General features: G+C 49.5%; 1 protein-coding gene across 4 annotated transcripts in view; it reads right to left on the bottom strand.

Annotated features, from left to right (window-relative positions):
* piezo1 (piezo type mechanosensitive ion channel component 1 (Er blood group)) overlaps positions 1–24,904 on the bottom strand; it is a 423,492-nt gene that overhangs the window by 89,057 nt on the left and 309,531 nt on the right. For all 4 annotated transcript variants that reach the window (XM_072518003.1, XM_072518005.1, XM_072518006.1 and 1 more), the window contains exon 30: positions 5,814–5,896. In XM_072518003.1, the coding sequence (XP_072374104.1) occupies positions 5,814–5,896 (83 nt within the window). The remainder of the gene's footprint in view (positions 1–5,813; positions 5,897–24,904) is intronic.

The raw sequence follows: 24,904 nt of genomic DNA, 5'->3' as shown, positions 1-24,904 counted from the left end.
AGTGTAGTGGAGGCAAATTCAATTAGACAGAATAGAAACAATGTGCAAGGGTACAGGGAAAAGGCAGGAGAATGGCACCAAATCATAACACTCATTTGGAGAGCCGGTGCAGACACAAAGGGCCGAATGGCCTCCCTCTGTGTGCTAATAATTCTGTGATAGCATCATGGATTGGTGGCAGATTCAATTCCACTTCCTAGTCTCAATAAAGTCTCAGTCATCTCTTCACAGCCAATACTATCAAAAGACTGGGAACATGTTAACCCACCATCTCAGCCGCAGCTAAAAAAATTAAGTATTAATCTGAAAGGATATACAATCTATGTTTCCTTTAGTTCAGCAAGTGTTTAACAAAAAGCCTGAGATCATAAACGATGAAAAACCTAAAATTAAAATGGGTCACGCTCAGGAAGAAAGGTTTTGTTTATCCTTACTCATAATGAAGAATACAGAATTCAGGTGAAAGATCCATCAGGTATTGTACTTATTCAAACCCCTATTCAAACGGTCTCTGCATGGTTGGCCCTTGTAAAGCATTCTGTGTTCTAATAACCTCTCCCTTCATCCATCTAGTGGCCAGCATAAGCTAATGTTCCCTGCGCCACCTGCATTAATAACTATATTAATATGTATTAATGTAACCATGTTAGCTCAAATTAAAAGGCATAGTTCAAGCATTATCAGATTACACAAAGGTGCAAACAAGCAGCATAGAAGCCATTAGATTTTGAAGGGAAACGTGTAAAAACAATGGGAACATGAAAACTATAATGCAATAGCACCACTGTAAAAAAAGAGAAATGAAGAGGTGAACAAATCAGGTTCAACAAACTAACAGCAGATTTTACCTGTTAATATGTCCAGAAAGTAATGAAACGTCACCACAGTGGTATGTGTTTTCAGATTATTTTTTGAAGGAGAATAATTGAGACATTGAAACTGCAGGATAGCCTAACATAATACCTTATTTAAATCGGAAATGCATACGGAACCCTCTAGTAAACTGTGGGACTTCATTGACTGCTTTTTTTTTCAACCCACGACCTGATTATTGGCTTGCTAAGATACCACTCTCAATAACACCTGTTATTTATATTGTATTTTAATGTTAAAACCAGGTGTTTTGCAGATAGACAAATAGAAAATGGTGGCAAACCAGAAATAGAGATACATGAACAGGCAATATGAAAATGATCATCTTTACAAAACCTCAGTTCTAGGCCATTCAGAATAAATCTTGCTAAAATCAGTTATTTTGTCTTAACCTTGACATAATTTATTGTTCTTTACTCAAGGTTACAAACAGCCAAGGAGGATTAAATCATTAGACAATGTAAACCTAGAATACAATTCAAAGTATAGTAAACAAATCCTCCATCTTGCATGTGAAAAAAACAGCATTTACATGTAGTTAAAGGGCTTCCCCTGAGGTAAGAAATTCCCCCCTCGCCAACGTGATGTTGCATTGACGAGGTCCACAACAGGTACTGAAAAACGGAAAGCAGTAGAGGGGAACCTGCCTGGGACACAAAGGTAAGTATAATCCCTGGAGGGGGAGGGACATGCCCAGTCTGTGCCCTAGTACTGACCCGGACACCCTGGCAGAGACAACCTATCAGTATGGCACAGTATCAGGGGCGGGCCCTTTGGGGAACCCCAGCAGGGGGGGGTTCCATTATGTGTGGGTTACCCGGTGCTTCTTGGATGGGGGTTGCTTCGGTGCTTGTGGGGACGGTGAGGCCATTGTTCTATATCGCAGATCACGACTCCCCTCTGTGCAGCTGGCATTGCTGGCTCTCTCAGGCCCTGCTCCACCAGCATGACTCCAGATTTTCTTTGCAGAGAGTGTCAGAGAATCTGGAGAGGAAACCCGGTTGTGCAGCTGGAGAGCTACACGTGGCTTTCCGCCCCAGTCAGCACACTGTGCACGGAGTGCAACATTCTGCCCGCTAACTATCATTATTTGGATACATAACTTATCTGCCTTTTCATACTAGAATTAAATTGTTCCAATCAGGTTGCCAGTCATTTGGTTGCGCTTCAGTGAATGAACCATGTGGTATAGCACTTGGCATATGGAACAGGAAGATACCAAATTCAGAAACTAGTTTCTCTTTGACCAAGTGACTTCTGCCAGGACTACACTGGGCCCTCTGCAATCAACTAAAATAGAAGAAACATTCCCTCCTATTTAAATAAAAAAAACTGATGGAAAAATATTATTTAAAATATTTTAAAATGGCCCTGAATATCAAAGTTGAGAGTAAAAAATGAGCAGTAAAATCTGAATCATTCTTACTTTAATCCAAATACTCTTTTAAAAATGTCATGGCATCAATTAAATTGGCAGTTGGTTCAAAATGTTTCTGCTGCCCAATCATTTTTAAGATTCTTTGAAAGCTCAGACCCCACAAAGTGCTTATTGTTGCTCACAATGTCAGGCGGTGTCCATAGACTGCCTACCTCACATTGTGGGTTGAATTTTGGAGATAACAAAACAGATTGAGCATACGTCAGCTTCACACCAAGATAAATATCCAAATCATAGCCTGGCCATTTGGCGAGTCGTTCTTCTACTGTTTCACATCTCAAATAAGAACAAAGCAATTATATAAAGTACGGCTGTGGAGGTCGCTGTCAGCAGCAACTCGTGTACAATTTGCAAAATGTTAGGAATGTCAATGTTACAGCAGAGCTTATATTATTGACTGAGTCAGTATCCGCATCAGACTACAACATGTCTTAATTAATTTTTGTTTTAATTTGTTCTTGGGTGTGATCAATATTGACATAGCCACATTTTTATTGCACACCTGAAGCCTTGAGAAGGTTTTGGGGGTCCTCCTATTTGTAACACAGCAGGCCCTGTGTTGAAATGGTTTCTAGAATATTGTTAGGTAGGATTTTGATGTGGTAATAATGAAATAGTGGTGATACATATCCAAGTCAAGTAGATGTGCGGTTTATATTATTTCTGCTGGTTTAGTTCAGTTGGCTAGACAGCTGGTTGGTGATGCAGAGCAAAGATAGCAACGTGGGTTCAATTCCAGTACTGGCTGATGTTATTCATGAAGACCCTAGCCTTCTCAACCTTGTCCCTCACCTGAGGTGTGGTGATCCTCAGGTTAAATCACCACTCAAAGGGGAAAGCAGCCTATGGTCATCTGGGACTAAGGCGACTTTACCGTTATTATTTCTGTACTGTTCAGTATGTGGAGTTATATTTTTATGCAGGGTAGGATATTAATGGCAACATTTAGATTGATAAGTACATACAGCATAAGGATAACAATTATCACAAATTACTATTGAGAAGTTACCTTAATTAACTTAAGCCATTTTAGAATGACTATTGTCATGTGAGAGTACCTTTAAGACATGGATGTTTAAGCAATGTACCTTTAAGAAAACAGTGATGTCAGAGAGTGGATGGGGCTGAGCTCAGGTCAGCCATTTTTGCAGTTTAGTTTTGCAGTTTGAAAAGAGCTTGGGGAGTGTCTGTGTTTGCAGTGAGCTGGATCTCTGCCATGAAAGACTATCTCTGGATCATTTGGGTGATTTAAACTCATAATAGTAAAGCCTTTAACCTGATGTGATTCTGTTTAAAGGTATTAAGTCTCTCGGAAGTTTGAAGGAACATTTTGAGGAATTATTTACTGTTGCAATATTTTCTAAGTTTGAAGTAAGGGGTGTTAAGAGATCCAATGTTTATTTAAGATGTTAAGTTGAGTTCATGGAATAAACAGTGTTTTGTGTTTAAAAACCCACATGTCCATAATTGTAATCCCACACCTAGGGAACAAGCTGTGTGCTAGGAAAAGCAACAAATACATTAAAGGGAGAGGTTAGTTGAACTCCATGATACATTTTGGGGTTCTGAAAACGCCTCGCCCATAACACTATGAAAACAACAAAAATAAATTCTTTACAATATCAAACGCAACATCAATAAATCTATTATCTGCTAACATTCACCATGGTGTAATAATATCTATGCACTTCAATAGCATGGTTAGAGTAAGAGGGTAAATACCTACAGAAGCACTCAGGTACAGATCTCACTACAGAAGCACTCAGGTATTTTTTCCCTTCACCGTGTTGCAAATATTCATCAAAAATATGCGCATTCCATGGGTTTCTTGCTTCAATATTACATTACAGACATGAGATGACCCTGATTAGCAAATTAAATTCAATACAATTGCACTTTATTGTTCATACAGCAATGTATTTTGGGTTTATTGTTCGTTCATGAAAAAATTACGTATAACTGAATGATAACAATAAACAAAAGATAATTACCCTATCACAGAGATCTAATTTTAATTAAAATATGTGTTTAAAAACTATTCCAATACTTTAAGATAGTCACGCAGTGAGTCTCACCCTGAGAGTTTATCCTCATCCACTTATCAAACCACTGCTAAAAGGTTCTTATAGAGAAGGGCAGAAATTAGTTCAGTAACAGACTTGCCCTGCATCTAAAGGATTGCAGACATTTACCTGAATGCATCCGGCTGTAATACTGAAGAAAGGGGCGATTATGCATGGCACTCTTTTCTTTCATCACAATTCTTGGAGCACAGATTTTGTCAAGAAAAATCGGTTCATCAGATACCCTTCCTGCCTTGTTAAATGATCTTTGCTGAGACAACAATACCATGCGGCATGTCTAAATAAGATAGTACTCTCAACTGCAGCCATATTAGAAGAGTTTCACGATTGTAGTATCTTATCATCGTCTGTGTCCCTCGATAGAATCCTTACAGTGCAGAAAGAGGCCATTCGGCCCAAGAGCCTGCACCAACCATCTGAAAGGGCACTCTACCTAGGCCCATCCCCCACCCTATCCGGAACCCTACCTAACCTGCACATATTTAGACACTAAGGGGCAATTTAGCATTGCCAGTTCATCCAACATCTATTCATTGTTCCCTCCAATTCAATTTACCATTTCTTTGATATCTAGATACTTGTAGTTAGTAACTATTTCAGCATCCACATCATGAATCTTCACAAGAACAACATTAATTGATTTTTACCCCAAATCTATATAACTTGTTATTTTGTCTCATTTCATTCAGTTTAAGAGAACTGTCATCGCACCATTTTGTAAACTTCTCCAAGCTTGTACTCCAAGTCTTCAAGCACAAGCTACAAACTTTCCACCACAATCAACACCAACATATTTAGCAAATAAAACCCTCACTCTAACCACTGACTGAATGTACGGAGAACAGTTTTCAATGCACTCAAATTACAATGCAAGGACAGATACCATTCGTGGATTATGCAAGATGGTGCACAATGTACCCAACATCCAGTTATGTCAGAACAGCATAAAAGATAATTGCACCTTTTTCTATAAATATTGGGATTCCCCTATATCTTATTTAATGACTAAACTTTCATTGGATCATTGAATGGTACAGGACAGGAGGCCATTCAGTCCATCATGTCTGTGTCAGCTCTCTATAAGAGCAACTCAGCTAGCCCCAATCCTACTACTATCCCCTTAGTCCTGCAAATGTTTTCTCTTCAGATAATTATCCAATTTCCTTTTAAAAACCATGATTGAATCTGCCTCTACCACACTTGTCGGTAGTGCATTCCAGATCCTAACAACAAATTGCATAATGATGCTTTTCCTCATGTTGCTATTGGTTCTTTAACCATTCTACTTAAATTGGTTCACGGTCCTTCCATTAATGGGAATAGTTTCTCCCTGCCTACTGCATCCAGTCCTCTCATAATTTCTTCAACCTTTTGTGCAACATTTATTTTATTCAGTATTTCTACATCTTATATCATACCTTCTTCTGCTTCCTTTTCACTGGGGTCATTGGGATTCCTTCCACTCCTGTGCTTCTCCTGTTTTGTCCGGATTCTCTCCATCCTGCCAGATAGAAATGTTTACAGCCACTTTGAACGGTCAGGTGAAATGCAACGTCACTTGTTAAAATGTGTGATCACAAAAGACTTCAAAACACATTAATTGTCCAAATTCTGTTATGTGTGAATACGAAGATGTGGAGATTTTAATTTTGCTTAAAACGTCAGCCACACTGCAAGTGTTGGTCTCAAAGACTTTGTGCTGGATGAAAACTGCTTGGCTTTTCACAGCTAAGGTGGAAACGTCAAATGCTCTTCTCACAGTTCACCCATTTAAAATCCAAAAATGTTCCCGAAACAGTCCTGGCGACGACCCTGAACAGAAACCATGACTGCACTCAGCCAGGTTGAACTCTCAGCCATTCACACGATAGCAATACACTGTTACCACAATGCATCATATGGAAACTTTTCTAGCACTGATACTACTTGTTTTTTTATAAATGTTTTTTTATTGGGTTTTTGAACAAAGTATATTTACCGTTATGTACACAAAATAGAATACATATACATATATATACATACATAGAAGAGAAGGGAACACACACAAAAAACAAAACAAACAACAACAAAAAAGTTAGAATAAAATGACTGGTAGGTTATTTGGTGCTAGCTCAACAACAGCAGCTCTGTACAATTAGCAATATTGTTTTTAGCACATAAGTGGGCATCTGTTTATGGGGGGTGGGGGGGGGGGGGGGGACATATACATTTGGACACCGGGGAAACAAATACAGAGGGCAATACGCGAATGGATCTGGTGTTGGTGTCACTTGCTTCTCCCGGACGGATTTCGCTGCCGTTGTCGTCTCGCGTTCACCTCCGCTTCAGCCGCTCATCCCGTCATTTGCCCGGATTTTCATTGTTCTCTGTTCCTGGAGATGCCAAGTTTGTTATTGTTTCCCGTGCCCTCCTTCCGGCTGTCATTCCCTTGCCTCCCCCCACCTCACTGGTTCCCCTCTATTGTTCCCTGTCTCCTCCCTCTTCCCCCCTCCTGCCCTCTTCCCCCCCCTCCCCTCTCCTGTGGTTCGCCTTTATTTTCTCTTACGTTTAGCTGCTATCCCCCCCCCGGTCTATCCCTCTCTCCCTCGCCTCGGCTACTTTCCCCTGATTCTTGGCTACCTGGCTATTCTTCTGCTGTGTTCATTGGCCACAAACAGGTCCCAGAACAATTGTGTGAATGGCTCCCACATTCTGTGGAAGCCGTCGTCTGACTCTCGGATGGCAAATTTGATTTTCTCCATTTGGAGAGATTCTGAGAGGTCGGACAGCCGGTCTGCAGCTTTGTGTGGTGCTGCTGACCGCCAGCCGAACAGGATTGTACGGCGGGCGATCAGGGAGGCAAAGGCAAGGACGTCCGCCCTCCTCCCCAGGAACAGACCTGGCTGGTCTGATACACCGAAGACCGCCACTTTCGGGCATGGCTCCTCCCTCACACCACCACTTTGGACATTGCCTCGAAGAAGGCTGTCCAGTACCCCGCAAGTCTGGGGCAAGACCAGAACATGTGGGCGTGGTTGGCCGGGTCTGATACTATTTGTTAATATCAAGAAATCTCCGAGGAAGCCCTAAAACTGGGGAGTTGGAAAAACCCCACTGGGTTGTAGAACTGTTTTTAGTGAAAACAGTTCTATACAATAAATTTATAAAAAGCCGAGTCGATAGTGGGAAAGGCCAAAATTGAGATTCGCGCCGGGTGCGAGTCAATTTGTAATTCACCCGGCCTGCTCTCACTGGCGAGTTTCTGGATCTCGCCCAAAGGTGATGAAAATATCATTAACCCACATTTGCATTAATTTCAATCTCATGCATGAGACTGAAGTCGAATGCAGCGGCCAAGGGCAATTACCCAACTCCCCAGCGAGAAATCACACGGGCGCCGTTTAGTAATCCTTTTCAAGACTTCCGGGTGCGGCGATGACCAGCTGAGTCGCACGTTTCTGCAGCTCCCAGTGGAACGGACTTTTGGGCTCTTAATAAGAGCCCCAACGGCAATTTTAACGGCTAAAAGTACTGTGCGGTGAACCAGAAGGGAATCCCCCCTGGATACGGATGAAAAAAGGAGAGGAAGGTGGCCGGATTGCGGTGGATCCTTTAGAGCAGCGGCAAGGAAGGCAAGCAAAAACCAAGATGGCGTCGGAAGGTGGCAGTTTAATATGGGGCCCTGAACAACACGAGTTTTTGAAACGCTGCGTGGAAGAACTCAAAAAGGAAATGAAGACGGAGCTGTTGGCCCCGATATTACAGGCGATCGAAGGGCTAAAGGAGGAGCAAAAGACCCAGGAGCGAGAGCTTCGGGTCGTGAAGGCAAAGGCTGCCGAGAATGAGGACGACATACAGGGCCTGGTGGTGAAGACGGAGATGCACGAGGCACACCATAAACGATGTGTGGAAAGGCTGGAGGCGCTGGAGAACAACGCGAGGAGGAACAACCTAAGGATTCTTGGTCTTCCTGAAGGTGCGGAGGGAGCGGACGTCGGGGCATATGTGAGCACGATGCTGCACTCGTTAATGGGAGCGGAGGCCCCGGCGGGTCCGCTGGAGGTGGAGGGAGCATACCGAGTGATGGCGCGAGGACCGAGAGCAGGAGAAATTCCCAGAGCCATAGTGGTGAGATTCCTCCGTTTTAAGGACAAAGAGATGGTCCTTAGATGGGCAAAGAAAACTCGGAGCAGTAAGTGGGAGAACGCGGTGATCCGCGTATACCAAGACTGGAGTGCGGAGGTGGCGAGAAGGAGGGCGAGCTTTAATCGGGCCAAGGCGGTGCTTCACAAAAAGAAGATAAAATTCGGAATGCTGCAACCGGCAAGACTGTGGGTCACATATCAAGGGAGGCACCACTACTTTGAGACGGCGGATGAGGCGTGGACTTTTATCGTGGAAGAAAAATTGGAATGAGCGGGTTATTAAAAAAAAAGAACGTTTGAAACAAAGTGGTGGGGCGAGTATGGAGAGCGAAGAGGGGGGTAAAAAGGGGGGAAAGAGGAGTTTTATGTTATTAATCCTGCGATGTGGTAACTTTTCTCTCTTCCACAGGTGGTGGTGGGGGGAGGAAAGGAGGTGGAGGAGATGGGGCGTTGACCATTGGGGGCGGGGCCAAGGGGGAAGCGCGGGCTCGGTTCCCGCGCTATGATAATCAAGGCGGGAATAGGGAAGCAGGAAGGAGGGGGCGTCGCACGGTGCGAGCCGAGGTCACGGGGGGAAGCCGAGGTCGGCCAGAGTTTGCTGACTTCTGGGAGCAACATGGGGGGTGTAACTACGCTAGTGGGGGATCTAGCGGGGGGGGGGGGTGAGAGGGGGGGTGGGAGGGGGGAACTATTGGGCTGCTGCTGCTGGGGAGAGGGGGGAGCTGGTATGGGGTGGAATGGGCGGGGGGGCACCGCCTGGGGGGGACACAGCTGCGTGGGAACCGGGTGAGGAGCTGAAAAAAGGGGATGGCTAATCGACAAGGGGGGGGGGGTAAAAAGCCCCCCAACCCGGCTGATCACGTGGAACGTGAGAGGGCTGAACGGGCCGATAAAGAGGGCACGGGTACTCGCACACCTTAAGAAACTTAAGGCAGACGTGGTTATGTTACAGGAAACGCACCTGAAACTGATAGACCAGATTAGGCTACGCAAAGGATGGGTGGGGCAGGTGTTCCATTCGGGGCTAGATGCGAAAAACAGGGGGGTGGCTATATTAGTGGGGAAGCGGGTAATGTTTGAGGCAAAGACTATAGCGGCGGATAACGGGGGCAGATACGTGATGGTGAGTGGCAAACTACAGGGGTGGACGGTGGTTTTGGTAAACGTATACGCCCCGAACTGGGATGATGCCAATTTTATGAGGCGTATGCTAGGACGCATCCCGGACCTAGAGGTGGGAAAGTTGGTAATGGGGGGAGATTTCAATACGGTGTTGGAACCAGGGCTGGACAGGTCGAGGTCCAGGACTGGAAGGAGGCCGGCAGCAGCCAAGGTGCTTAAAGATTTTATGGAGCAGATGGGAGGAGTAGACCCGTGGAGATTTAGCAGACCTAGGAATAAGGAGTTTTTGTTTTTCTCCTATGTCCACAAAGTCTATTCGCGAATAGACTTTTTTGTTTTGGGAAGAGCGTTGATCCCGAAGGTGAGGGGAACGGAGTATACGGCTATAGCCATTTCGGATCACGCTCCACCTTGGGTGGACTTGGAGATAGGGGAGGAAACAGAAGGGTGCCCACCCTGGAGAATGGACATGGGACTAATGGCAGATGAGGGGGTGCGTCTAAGGGTGAGGGGGTGCATTGAAAAGTACTTGGAACTCAATGATAACGGGTAGGTCCAGGTGGGAGTGGTCTGGGAGGCGCTGAAGGCAATGGTTAGAGGGGAGCTGATATCAATAAGGGTACATAAAGGAAAGCAGGAGAGTAGGGAACGGGAGCGGTTGCTGCAAGAACTTCTGAGGGTGGACAGGCAATATGCGGAGGCACCGGAGGAGGGACTGTACAGGGAAAGGCAAAGGCTACACGTAGAATTTGACCTGCTGACAACGGGTACTGCAGAGGCACAGTGGAGGAAGGCACAGGGTGTACAGTACGAATATGGGGAGAAGGCGAGCAGGTTGCTGGCCCACCAATTGAGGAAAAGGGGAGCAGCGAGGGAAATAGGGGGAGTGAGGGATGAGGAAGGAGAGATGGAGCGGGGAGCGGAGAGAGTGAATGGAGTGTTCAAGGCATTTTATAAAAAATTATACGAAGCTCAACCGCCGGATGGGAGGGAGAGAATGATGGGCTTTCTGGACCGGCTGGAATTTCCCAAGGTGGAGGAGCAGGAAAGGGTGGGACTGGGAGCACAGATTGAAATAGAGGAAGTAGTGAAAGGAATTAGGAGCATGCAGGCGGGGAAGGCTCCGGGACCGGATGGATTCCCAGTTGAATTTTACAGGAAATATGTGGACTTGCTCGCCCCGCTACTGATGAGGACCTTAAATGAGGCAAAGGAAAGGGGACAGCTGCCCCCGACTATGTCTGAGGCAACGATATCGCTTCTCCTAAAGAAGGAAAAGGACCCGCCGCAATGCGGGTCCTATAGACCTATTTCCCTCCTAAATGTAGACGCTAAGATTCTGGCCAAGGTAATGGCAATGAGGATAGAGGATTGTGTCCCGAGGGTGGTCCATGAGGACCAAACTGGGTTTGTGAAGGGGAGACAGCTGAATACGAATATACGGAGGCTGCTAGGGGTAATGATGATGCCCCCACCAGAGGGGGAAGCGGAGATAGTGGTGGCGATGGATGCCGAGAAAGCATTTGATAGAGTGGAGTGGGATTATCTGTGGGAGGTGCTGAGGAGATTTGGTTTTGGAGATGAATATGTTGGATGGGTGCAGCTGTTGTATAGGGCCCCAGTGGCGAGTGTGGTCACGAATGGACGGGGATCTGCATACTTTCGGCTCCATAGAGGGACAAGGCAGGGATGCCCTCTGTCCCCATTATTGTTTGCACTGGCGATTGAGCCCCTGGCAATAGCATTGAGGGGTTCCAAGAAGTGGAGGGGAGTACTTAGAGGAGGAGAAGAACACCGGGTATCTCTGTATGCGGATGATTTGTTGTTATATGTAGCGGACCCGGCGGAGGGGATGCCAGAGATAATGAGGACACTTCGGGAGTTTGGAGAATTCTCAGGATATAAACTGAACATGGGGAAAAGTGAGTTGTTTGTGGTGCATCCAGGGGAGCAGAGCAGAGAAATAGAGGACTTTCCGCTGAGGAAGGTAACAAGGGACTTTTGTTACTTGGGGATCCAGATAGCCAAGAATTGGGGTACATTGCATTGGTTAAATTTAACGCGATTGGTGGAACAAATGGAGGAGGACTTCAAGAGATGGGACATGGTATCCCTGTCACTGGCAGGGAGGGTGCAGGCGGTTAAAATGGTAGTCCTCCCGAGATTCCTCTTTGTGTTTCAGTGCCTCCCGGTGGTGATCACGAAGGCTTTTTTTCAAAAGGATCGAAAAGAGTATCATGAGTTTTGTGTGGGCCGGGAAGACCCCGAGAGTGAGGAAGGGATTCTTACAGCGTAGCAGGGATAGGGGGGGCTGGCACTACCGAGCCTAAGTGAGTACTACTGGGCCGCCAATATCTCAATGGTGAGTAAGTGGATGGGAGAAGAGGAGGGAGCGGCGTGGAAGAGATTGGAGAGGGCGTCCTGTAGGGGGACTAGCCTACAAGCTATGGTGACGGCCCCATTGCCGTTCTCACCGAAGAAATACACCACAAGCCCGGTGGTGGTGGCGACTTTGAAAATTTGGGGACAGTGGAGACGGCATAGGGGAAAGACGGGAGCCTTGGTGGGGTCCCCGATAAGAAATAACCATAGGTTTGCCCCGGGGAGAATGGATGGGGGATTTGGAATATGGCAAAGAGCAGGAGTAACGCAACTGAAAGATCTGTTTGTGGATGGGAAGTTCGCAAGTCTGGGAGCGCTGACCCAGAAATATGGGTTGCCCCAAGGGAATGCATTCCGGTATATGCAACTGAGGGCTTTTGCGAGGCAACAGGTGAGGGAATTCCCGCAGCTCCCGACGAATGAGGTGCAGGACAGAGTGATCTCAAAGACATGGGTGGGGGACGGTAAGGTGTCAGATATATATAGGGAAATGAGGGACGAGGGGGAGATTATGGTAGATGAGCTGAAAGGGAAATGGGAAGAAGAGCTGGGGGAGGAGATTGAGGAGGGGCTGTGGGCGGATGCCTTAAGTAGGGTAAACTCATCGTCCTCGTGTGCCAGGCTAAGCCTGATTCAATTTAAGGTGTTACACAGGGCGCATATGACTGGAGCACGGCTCAGTAAATTTTTGGGGGTAGAGGATAGGTGTGCGAGATGCTCGAGAAGCCCAGCGAATCACACCAACATAGAACATAGAAAAATACAGCACACAACAGGCCCTTCGGCCCACGATGTTGTGCCGAACCTTTGTCCTAGATTAATCATAGATTATCATTGAATTTACAGTGCAGAAGGAGGCCACTCGGCCCCTTGAGTCTGCACCGGCTCTTGGAAAGAGCACCCTACCCAAACTTAACACTTCCACCCAACACCAAGGGCAATTTGGACATTAAGGACAATTTATCATTGGCCAATTCACCTAATCCGCACATCTTTGGACTGTGGGAGGAAACCGGAGCACCCGGAGGAAACCCACGCAGACACGGGGAGAATGTGCAGACTCCGCACAGACAGTGACCCAAGCCGGAATCGAACCTGGGACCCTGGAGCTGTGAAGCATTGTGCTATCCACAATGCTACCGTGCTGCCCTTGAGAACAAATAAATCTACACTATCATTTTACTGTAATCCATGTACCTATCCAATAGCTGCTTGAAGGTCCCTAATGTTTCCGACTCAACTACTTCCACAGGCAGTGCATTCCATGCCCCCACTACTCTCTGGGTAAAGAACCTACCTCTGATATCCCTCCTATATCTTCCACCTTTCACCTTAAATTTATGTCCCCTTGTAATGGTTTGTTCCACCCGGGGAAAAAGTCTCTGACTGTCTACTCTATCTATTCCCCTGATCATCTTATAAACCTCTATCAAGTCGCCCCTCATCCTTCTCCGTTCTAATGAGAAAAGGCCTAGCACCCTCAACCTTTCCTCGTAAGACCTACTCTCCATTCCAGGCAACATCCTGGTAAATCTTCTTTGCACCTTTTCCAAAGCTTCCACATCCTTCCTAAAATGAGGCGACCAGAACTGTACACAGTACTCCAAATGTGGCCTTACCAAAGTTTTGTACAGCTGCATCATCACCTCACGGCTCTTAAATTCAATCCCTCTGTTAATGAATTCGAGCACACCATAGGTCTTCTTCACAGCTCTATCCACTTGAGTGGCAACTTTCAAAGATGTATGAACATAGACCCCAAGATCTCTCTGCTCCTCCACATTGCCAAGAACTCTACCGTTAACCCTGTATTCCGCATTCATATTTGTCCTTCCAAAATGGACAACCTCACACTTTTCAGGGTTAAACTCCATCTGCCACTTCTCAGCCCAGCTCTGCATCCTATCTATGTCTCTTTGCAGCCGACAACAGCCCTCCTTACTATCCACAACTCCACCAATCTTCGTATCGTCTGCAAATTTACTGACCCACCCTTCAACTCCCTCATCCAAGTCATTAATGAAAATCACAAACAGCAGAGGACCCAGAACTGATCCCTGCGGTACGCCACTGGTAACTGGGATCCATGCTGAATATTTGCCATCCACCACCACTCTCTGACTTCTATCGGTTAGCCAGTTTGTTATCCAACTGGCCAAATTTCCCACTATCCCATGCCTCCTTACTTTCTGCATAAGCCTACCATGGGGAACTTTATCAAATGCCTTACTAAAATCCATGTACACTACATCCACTGCTTTACCTTCATCCACATGCTTGGTCACCTCCTCAAAGAATTCAATAAGATTTGTAAGGCAAGACCTACCCCTCACAAATCCGTGCTGACTATCCCTAATCAAGCAGTGTCTTTCCAGATGCTCAGAAATCCTATCCTTCAGTACCCTTTCCATGACTTTGCCTACCACCGAAGTAAGACTAACTGGCCTGTAATTCCCAGGGTTATCCCTAGTCCCTTTTTTGAACAGGGGCACGACATTCACCACTCTCCAATCCCCTGGTATCACCCCTGTTGACAGTGAGGACGAAAAGATCATTGCCAACGGCTCTGCAATTTCATCTCTTGCTTCCCATAGAATCCTTGGATATATCCCGTCAGGCCCGGGGGACTTGTCTATCCTCAAGTTTTTCAAAATGCCCAACACATCTTCCTTCCTAACAAGTATTTCCTCGAGCTTACCAATCTGTTTCACACTGTCCTCTCCAACAATATCGCCCCTCTCATTTGTAAATACAGAAGAAAAGTACTCGTTCAAGACCTCTCCTATCTCTTCAGACTCAATACACAATCTCCCACTACTGTCCTTGATCGGACCTACCCTCGCTCTAGTCATTCTCATATTTCTCACATATGTGTAAAAGGCCTTGGGGTTTTCCTCGATCCTACCCGCCAAAGATTGTTCATGCCCTCTCTTAGCTCTCCTAATCCCTTTCTTCAGTTCCCTCCTGGCTATCTTGTATCCCTCCAATGCCCTGTCTCAACCTTGTTTCCTCAGCCTTACATAAGTCACCTTTTTCCTCTTAACAAGACATTCAACCTCTCTTGTCAACCATGGTTCCCTCACTCGACCATCTCTTCCCTGCCTGACAGGGACATACATATCAAGGACACGTAGCACCTGTTCCTTGAACAAGTTCCACATTTCACTTGTGTCCTTCCCTGCCAGCCTATGTTCCCAACTTATGCACTACAATTCTTGTCTGACAACATCGTATTTACCCTTCCCCCAATTGTAAACCTTGCCCTGTTGCACGTACCTATCCCTCTCCATTACTAAAGTGAAAGTCACAGAATTGTGGTCACTATCTCCAAAATGCTCCCCCACTAACAAATCTATCACTTGCCCTGGCTCATTACCCAGTACTAAATCCAATATTGCCCCTCCTCTGGTCGGACAATCTACATACTGTGTTAGAAAAGCTTCCTGGACACACTGCACAAACACCACCCCATCCAAACTATTTGATCTAATGAGCCTCCACTCAATATTTGGGAAGTTAAAGTCGCCCATGACTACTACCCTATGACTTCTGCACCTTTCCAAAATCTGTTTCCCAATCTGTTCCTCCACATCTCTGCTACTATTGGGGGGCCTATAGAAAACTCCTAATAAGGTGACTGCTCCTTTCCTATTTCTGACTTCAACCCATACTACCTCAATAGGGTGATACTCCTCGAACTGCCTTTCTGCAGCTGTTATACTATCTCTAATTAATAATGCCACCCACCCACCTCTTTTACCACCCTCCCTAATCTTATTGAAACATCCATAACCAGGGACCTCCAACAACCATTTCTGCCCCTCTTCTATCCAAGTTTCCGTGCTGGCCACCACATCGTAGTCCCAAGAACCGATCCATGCCTTAAGTTCACCCACCTTATTCCTGATGCTTCTTGCGTTGAAGTATACACACTTCAACCCATCTCCGTGCCTGCAAGTACTCTCCTTTGTCAGTGTTCCCTTCCCCACTGCCTCATTACTCGCTTTGGCGTCCTGATTATCGGCTACCTTAGTTGCTGGACTACAAATCCGGTTCCCATTCTCCTGCCAAATTAGTTTAAACCCTCCCGAAGAGTACTAGAAAACCTCCCTCCCAGGATATTGGTGCCCCTCTGGTTCAGATGCAACCCGTCCTGCTTGTACAGGTCCCACCTTCCTCAGAATGCGCTCCAATTATCCAAATACCTGAAGCCCTCCCTCTTACACCATTCCTGCAGCCACGTGTTCAACTGCACTCTCTCCCTATTCCTAGCCTCGCTATCACGTGGCACCGGCAACAAACCAGAGATGACAACTCTGTCTGTCCTGGCTTTTAACTTCCAGCCTAACTCCCTAAACTTGTTTATTACCTCCACACCCCTTTTCCTACCTATGTCGTTGGTACCAATGTGCACCACGACTTCTGGCTGCTCCCCCTTAAGGATCCTGAAGACATGATCCGAGACATCCCTGGCCCTGGCACCCGGGAGGCAACATACCTTCCGGGAGTCTCGCTCGCGACCACAGAATCTCCTATCTATTCCCCTAACCATTGAATCTCCTACAACTATTGCTTTTCTATTCTCCCCCCTTCCCTTCTGAGCCCCAGAGCCAGACTCAGTGCCAGAGACCTGGCCGCTAGGGCCTTCCCCCGGTAGGTCATCCCCCCCAACAGCATCCAAAACGGTATACTTGTTTTGAAGGGGAACGGCCACGAGGGATCCCTGCACTTCCTGCCTGTTTGTTTTTTTCCCCCTGACTGTAACCCAGCTATTCTTGTCCTGTACCTTGGGTGTGGTTACCTCCCTGTAACTCTTCTCAATCACCCCCTCTGCCTCCCGGATGATCCGAAGTTCATCCAGCTTTAGCTCCAGTTCCCTAACACGGTCTTTGAGGAGCTGAAGTTGGGTGCACTTCCCGCAGGTATAGTCAGCGGGGACACCGGTGGTATCCCTCACCACCCACATCCTACAGGAGGAGCATGTAACTGGCCTAGCCTCCATCCCCTCTGACCTGACAGAATATAGCTGCCCTGTGGACTAACTAGATCTCCGCCCTCCGACCCTGCTCCCAGTCAGCTACACGTTCTGGGCATGTCCAGCACTACAGGGGTTCTGGGTGGGGGTGACAAAGGTGCTTTCGAAAGTAGTGGGGGTCCAGGTCGAACCAAGCTGGGGGTTGGCTATATTTGGGGTTGCACAAGAGCCGGGAGTACAGGAGGCGAGAGTGGCCGATGTTTTGGCCTTTGCGTCCCTAGTAGCCCGGCGCAGGATACTGTTGATGTGGAAGGAAGCCAAGCCCCCGGGTGCGGAGACCTGGATAAATGACATGGCAGGGTTTATAAAGCTGGAACGGATTAAGTTCGTCCTAAGGGGATCGGCTCAAGGGTTCACCAGGCGGTGGCAACCGTTCGTCGAATACCTCACAGAAAGATAGAGGGAATGGAAAAGAAGAAGGTAGCAGCAGCAGCCCAGGGGGGGAGGGGGGGGGGAAGGAACCAGAAGGACTCTCAGGGTTGTTAATATATATGTATAATATGTATAGGTCGTTGCTATAAATAATTATATATTGGACTGTTAAATCATATTTTGAGAGTGTTTATCTGAGACAAGGCAGTTGCCATTTAGTTTTAGTTTTTGTTATATATTATTTATTTTTTGTTTATAAAACAGGTCATTGTTATTTATACGGTTATATTTTTGTGTAAAGGATACACAATGTACTGTGATGGTTGACCAAAAATTTTCAATAAAATATTTTTTTAAAAAAAAGTAATCCTTTTCAAAAATGTGAAGATGGCACAGTGGCTTCTGTGGGGAGGTGGGGAGGTGACGAGCCATTTCCATTTTCTGGCATGCAGCTCAAGGGCACCGGAGTTGCTGCCCCAGTGCTCTGGGGGCAGGGGAAGGGGGCCACCTCTTAGGGGGCATGAGCTTGGTCAGGGGACTGAAGTGTTCAAGTGCCTCCTCGAGGGCACACATGCCATGTCTCAGAGCATGATTAGGGCACTGCATGTCAAGCAAACTTTGATGCCTGAACAGTGTACCTGAACTCGAGGAGCATCAACACCATACAGGAAGCTGCCAACAATCAAACACTAAAGAGCTGGGCTTCACTACTGAGGGTTCTTTCGCGGCCAAAGGATAAGTGCACGGATCAGGGGAGGGCGCCCGAGCACGGTCTCCCTAATGTTCCCAGCAGAGATCAGGGGTCTAGGGGCTCCTGGCGTGGCTGGGGGTGAGTGTGCAGAGCAAGGTTTTCCAGCACAACTGGCTCGCTGGATGGCACTCTGAGAGAAGGCGGGACACGCAAGAGTGGGGAGGTTTGAGGGATTTGAGGATCCTGTGATGGAAGCCCTAACAAATCATCACAGATACAAAAATGGTTGCTGGTGCCAATCCCATAGCGGCTGCCCTCCCTGTGCTTGTGGCAGCCGAGGTAGCCAGGAATCAAAAAAGGCAGCTGCACACCCTGAAAACCCGGCCACCAGCAGGCCGAGGAGGGACCCAGAAGGGGAGGCCAGTGATGACCCAAGGTGTTGCTGGTCATTCAATGAGCTGACAGAATACATGTGCTACAAAACTCTGTCTCAGGAGAAAGACAGTGCGGCATCTGTGCCATGTCCTCACCGACTTGGCCCCCCCTGGTGGAGGACGACACCCGCTCATGGGCACCACAGCCCTGAATATTTATGGCTCTGGTGAATTCCAGGGCACGAGCGGGGACCTGTGTGGCATTTCACAATCTGTAGCCCACAGGTGCATCCAGCAGGTGATGGATGCCCTGTATGCCCGGGCATCAGAGTTTATCACTTCTGAGCTGTACCAGGCCATCCAAGCTGCCAGGGCTGCAGATTTTGCCACCATCACCGGGATGCCCAAGGTCCAGCGGGCCATCGATGGCACACATGTCGTCCTACCGGGGCATCAGGGAGTGCCCTTTATTAAAAGGAAGGGGTTCCACTCCCTGAATGTTCATACTATGTGCGACCACCCACTTCATATCGTGCACATGTGTGCCCGCTACCCAGGGAGCGTGCATGACAGCTACATCCTTGGGTACTCGGAGATCACTGGTGTCTTTGAGGACCACCCCAGGATGACGGGTTGGCTCTTGGGGGATAAGGGATTCCCGCTGAGATCATGGCTGATTATGCCAGTGTGGATGCCTCAAACCGATGCGGAGACCCGTTATAATGGGGCCCATGTTTCCACCCGTGCTGTCATTGGGGTGCTGAAAATGCCAATGCCTGGACAGTTCTGGTGGCACCCTGCAGTACACCCCCCAGAAAGTAGCCTGCTTTATGGTGATCGACTGTGCCCTCCACAATCTGGAACAGCAGTGGGGCGACATGCCGGAGGAGCACGAGGCCGCGTCTGAGGAGCAGGTGGAGGACCATTAAGGGCTGAAAGGTGAGCCCGAGGAGGAGTCGGAAGATGGGGGACAGGCGGCAGCGGCAAGGGTCCGACATGCCTGGAGGATCAGCTAGGCCTTCATCATCAGCAAATTCTCATAGGGCAAGGCTGTCTGTCAGTTCAACCCTGCACCCCATTTCCCTCCCTCCCCTACCATTTCCCTCCCCCAACTCCCTCCTTCCCCCAATCCTCCCCCTCCCCAATCCCCTCATTTCCCTCCTTGCCCATTTCACCTCCTTCCTCCCCAATCCCTCTTCCCCCCCACCCCCATTTCCCTCCTTCCCTGCCAATCTCCCTCATTTTCCCCTCCCCCATTCCCCACCCCCTCCCCATCACAACACCCCATCCCTGACCACCTTATTCCACTCTCCAAGGGCCTATGTAACATCACCCCAGGGTGATGAGCCTGTGTTGGCACAGTCAGAGGGTCCCCATACAAGGCAGGAGAGTGATGATAACTTGCTGTGAGGAAAGCTCTGGTTTTCCTCAAAGTCTGACTCCTGTCATTCTGCTGACATCGCGCTCACACCCATCCTCTGAACTGGGTCTGCATCAGGGGCTTTTAATCTTGGACCACTGAGCACAGGGTCAGATGGTGGGGGGAGCAGAGGGCAACAGGGGGTGGGGGTGCAGGCAGACCCGCTGTGAAGATTAACATGACAGAGGCTTCACATGTATCAGGTGTTACATGTTTTAAGAGTGAATATTTTACATTTCCATTCCCCCCAGCTACAGATAGTGACCCCCCCCCCCCCCCAGTGCTCCTCACTCTTCTTGATCTTGCGTGGTCTACTGCTATCTCTAGGTGTGTCCCCAGGATGCACATCAGAGGTGGAGGCAGCCTGCTGCTTTCTGCGCCCTGTAGCCTTTGATGACCTTGGCGGACGTTATCTGGAGGGCCTGGAGCTGGAGGGCCCAGGCTGACTTACCGGTGTCACAGGTGTCACCGTGCCAACAAGTTCTGCCCACTGCCCTTGGGATGCGCTGGTGTGACGGGGGTATTCAGAAGAACTGGAGACCGCCGCCGTCTCCTTGCTGGCAGGCCCCGGGTTAGCATCCAGCAGTTCCTCTTCCTTCACGGTACCCTTAGGGCCCCGGGGGACTCCATGGATGATGGGACAGCTGGAGTGATCTCCAGAGGCCTCTGAGTCATCTGGCTCTGCCAGTCCTGGCAGCTCCCCATTGTCCATACCATGGTGTTGACAACCTCAGTGACTGGGCCATGCTCTGGAGTGCCTCAGTAACATCAACCTGCATCTGGGACATGTCCCTCAATACTGGGACATGTGGGGGCCCACAGCCATGGTCGTTACAGACTAAGCCATGCCACCCAAGACGTGGATGTCGTCTTCCACGCTTTCCACTGTAGTTGCCACCCGAGCAGTGTTGGCCTCAATGTCACACATTGTCGGCACCATCTCCTGCGTCCAAAACCTTTGGGACTCCTCCCATCGGCTATGCAGTTGCTGGAATGTCATTGAATCCCCTCGTAAATATCCTTTCAGCTGCATCAGTTCTGGGAGAACCTTGTCCTCTGCATCTGACTGGGACTCAGTTGAATCCTGGGATCCAGGAGACCTCTGACTGCTGACTTCCTTGGATGTTCCTGCCTCCACCTGATGTGCATCAGCAACTGTGTGATGCTCACCAGATTGTGCCCAGAGGCCTGCCACTAATGTCGCCCAACAAGGTGACTGTGTATGTCTCTGCACTGGTGGAAGGTGGGGGTAATGGTTGTGATGCCTCAATGGTGGTCTTTATGAAGCTCTCCTCCGATGTGGTCTCTTGACACGTGGGGTGAATGACTCCAGATGGCCTGGCCTCATCTGATGGGAGATGCTGTGAGACAATGGACATGTGTGCAGTGAGAGGGTAGGATCATTTTGTCTGACTCGAACTTCAGATATGTCATCTGGGTAAAGGGCAGTGCATCCTCACCTCTCTGGCGTAAGCCAACCTCACTGTCAGTGACTCCTGACTCCTCAGGCCAACCTCGCTGTCAGTGACTGCTCTCTCCTCGGGCCAACCTCGCTGTCAGTGACTGCTCTCTCCTCAGACCAACCTCACCGTCAGTGACTGCTCTCTCCTCGGGCCAACCTCACTGTCAGTGACTGCTCTCTCCTCAGACCAACCTCACTGTCAGTGACTGCTCTCTCCTCGGGCCAACCTCGCTGTCAGTGACTGCTCTCTCCTCGGGCCAACCTCGCTGTCAGTGACTGCTCTCTCCTCAGACCAACCTCACTGTCAGTGACTGCTCTCTCCTCGGGCCAACCTCACTATCAGTGACTGCTCTCTCCTCGGGCCAACCTCGCTGTCAGTGACTGCTCTCTCCTCGGGCCAACCTCGCTCTCAGTGACTGCTCTCTCCTCGGGCCAACCTCACTGTCAGTAACTGCTGTCTCCTCGGGTCAACCTCGCTGTCAGTGACTGCTCTCTCCTCGGGCCAACCTCACTATCAGTGACTGCTCTCTCCTCGGGCCAACCTCACTATCAGTGACTGCTGTCTCCTCGGGCCAACCTCACTGTCAGTGACTGCTCTCTCCTCGGGCCAACCTCGCTGTCAGTGACTGCTCTCTCCTCGGGCCAACCTCGCTGTCAGGGACTGCTCTCTCCTCAGGCCAACCTCACTGTCAGTGACTGCTCTCTCCTCGGGCCAACCTCGCTGTCAGTGACTGCTCTCTCCTCGGGCCAACCTCACTATCAGTGACTGCTCTCTCCTCGGGCCAACCTCACTGTCAGAGACTGCTCTGTCCTCGGCCAACCTCACTGTCAGTGACTGCTCTCTCCTCAGACCAACCTCGCTGTCAGTGACTGCTCTCTCCTCAGACCAACCTCGCTGTCAGTGACTGCTCTCTCCTCCGACCAACCTCACTGTCAGTGACTGCTCTCTCCTCGGGACAACCTCACTGTTGGTGACTGCTCTCTCCTCAGACCAACCTCACTGTCAGTGACTGCTCTCTCCTCGGGCCAACCTCGCTGTCAGTGACTGCTCTCTTCTCGGGCCAACCTCGCTGTCAGTGACTGCTCTCTCCTCAGACCAACCTCGCTGTCAGGGACTGCTCTCTCCTCAGACCAACCTCACTGTCAGTGACTGCTCTCTCCTCAGACCAACCTCGCTGTCAGTGACTGCTCTCTCCTCGGGCCAACCTCGCTGTCAGTGACTGCTCTCTCCTCGGGCCAACCTCACTGTCAATGACTGCTTTCTCCTCGGGACAACCTCACTGTCAGTGACTGCTCTCTCCTCGGGACAACCTCACTGTCAGTGACTGCTCTCTCCTCAGACCAATCTCACTGTCAGTGACTTCTCTCTCCTCGGGCCAACCTCACTGTCAGTGACTGCTCTCTCCTCGGGCCAACCTCGCTGTCAGTGACTGCTGTCTCCTCAGACCAACCTCACTGTCAGTGACTGCTCTCTCCTCGGGCCAACCTCACTATCAGTGACTGCTCTCTCCTCGGGCCAACCTCACTGTCAGTGACTGCTGTCTCCTCGGGTCAACCTCGCTGTCAGTGACTGCTCTCTCCTCGGGCCAACCTCACTATCAGTGACTGCTCTCTCCTCAGGCCAACCTCACTATCAGTGACTGCTCTCCCCTCGGGCCAACCTCGCTGTCAGTGACTGCTCTCTCCTCGGGACAACCTCGCTGTCAGGGACTGCTCTCTCCTCAGACCAACCTCACTGTCAGTGACTGCTCTGTCCTCAGACCAACCTCGCTGTCGGTGACTGCTCTCTCCTCGGGCCAACCTCGCTGTCAGTGACTGCTCTCTCCTCGGGACAAACTCACTGTCAGTGACTGCTCTCTCCTCGGGCCAACCTCACTGTCAGTGACTGCTCTCTCCTCAGACCAACCTCGCTGTCGGTGACTGCTCTCTCCTCGTGCCAACCTCGCTGTCAGTGACTGCTCTCTCCTCAGACAAACCTCACTGTCAGTGACTGCTCTCTCCTCGGGCCAACCTCGCTGTCAGTGACTGCTCTCTCCTCAGACCAACCTCACTGTCAGTGACTGCTCTCTCCTCAGACCAACCTCACTGTCAGTGACTGCTCTCTCCTCAGACCAACCTCGCTGTCAGTGACTGCTCTCTCCTCAGACCAACCTCGCTGTCAGTGACTGCTCTCTCCTCCGACCAACCTCACTGTCAGTGACTGCTCTCTCCTCGGGACAACCCCACTGTTGGTGACTGCTCTCTCCTCAGACCAACCTCACTGTCAGTGACTGCTCTCTCCTCGGGCCAACCTCGCTGTCAGTGACTGCTCTCTTCTCGGGCCAACCTCACTGTCAGTGACTGCTCTCTCCTCGGGCCAACCTCGCTGTCAGTGACTGCTGTCTCCTCAGACCAACCTCACTGTCAGTGACTGCTCTCTCCTCGGGCCAACCTCGCTGTCAGTGACTGCTCTCTCCTCGGGCCAACCTTACTGTCGGTGACTGCTCTCTCCTCAGACCAACCTCGCTGTCAGTGACTGCTGTCTCCTCGGGACAACCTCAGTGTCGGTGACTGCTCTCTCCTGGGCCAACCTCGCTGTCAGTGACTGCTCTCTCCTCGGGCCAACCTCGCTGTCAGTGACTGCTCTCTTCTCGGGCCAACCTCGCTCTCAGTGACTGCTCTCTCCTCAGACCAACCTCACTGTCAGTGACTGCTCTCTCCTCGGGCCAACCTCGCTGTCAGTGACTGCTCTCTCCTCGGGCCAAGCTCGCTGTCAGTGACTGCTCTCTCCTCGGGCCAACCTCGCTGTCAGTGGCTGCTCTCTCCTCAGACCAACCTCACTGTCAGTGACTGCTCTCTCCTCGGGCCAACCTCGCTGTCAGTGACCGCTGTCTCCTCGGGACAACCTCACTGTCGGTGACTGCTCTCTCCTCGGACCAACCTCGCTGTCAGTGACTGCTCTCTCCTCGGGCCAATGTCACTGTCAGTGACTGCTCTCTCCTCAGACCAACCTCACTGTCAGTGACTGCTCTCGCCTCAGGCCAACCACGCTGTCAGTGACTGCTCTCTCCTCAGACCAACCTCACTGTCAGTGACTGCTCTCTTCTCAGACCAACCTCGCTGTCAGTGACTGCTCGCTCCTCGGGCCAACCTCGCTGTCAGTGACTGCTCTCTCCTCGGGCCAATCTCACTGTCAGTGACTGCTCTCTCCTCGGGCCAACCTCACTGTCAGCGACTGCTCTGTCCTCAGACCAACCTCACTGTCAGTGACTCCTGACTCCTCAGACCAACCTCGCTGTCAGTGACTGCTCTCTCCTCGGGCCAACCTCACTGTCAGTGACTGCTCTCTCCTCAGACCAACCTCACTGTCAGTGACTGCTCTCTCCTCGGGCCAACCTCACTGTCAGTGACTGCTCTCTCCTCAGACCAACCTCACTGTCAGTGACTGCTCTCTCCTCGGGCCAACCTCACTGTCAGTGACTGCTCTCTCCTCGGGCCAACCTCACTGTCAGTGACTGCTCTCTCCTCAGACCAACCTCACTGTCAGT

Source organism: Scyliorhinus torazame, chromosome 10 (genome assembly GCF_047496885.1).
Source record: "Scyliorhinus torazame isolate Kashiwa2021f chromosome 10, sScyTor2.1, whole genome shotgun sequence".
Taxonomy (NCBI): domain Eukaryota; kingdom Metazoa; phylum Chordata; class Chondrichthyes; order Carcharhiniformes; family Scyliorhinidae; genus Scyliorhinus; species Scyliorhinus torazame.
This window is presented reverse-complemented; position numbering and strand designations above follow the sequence as displayed.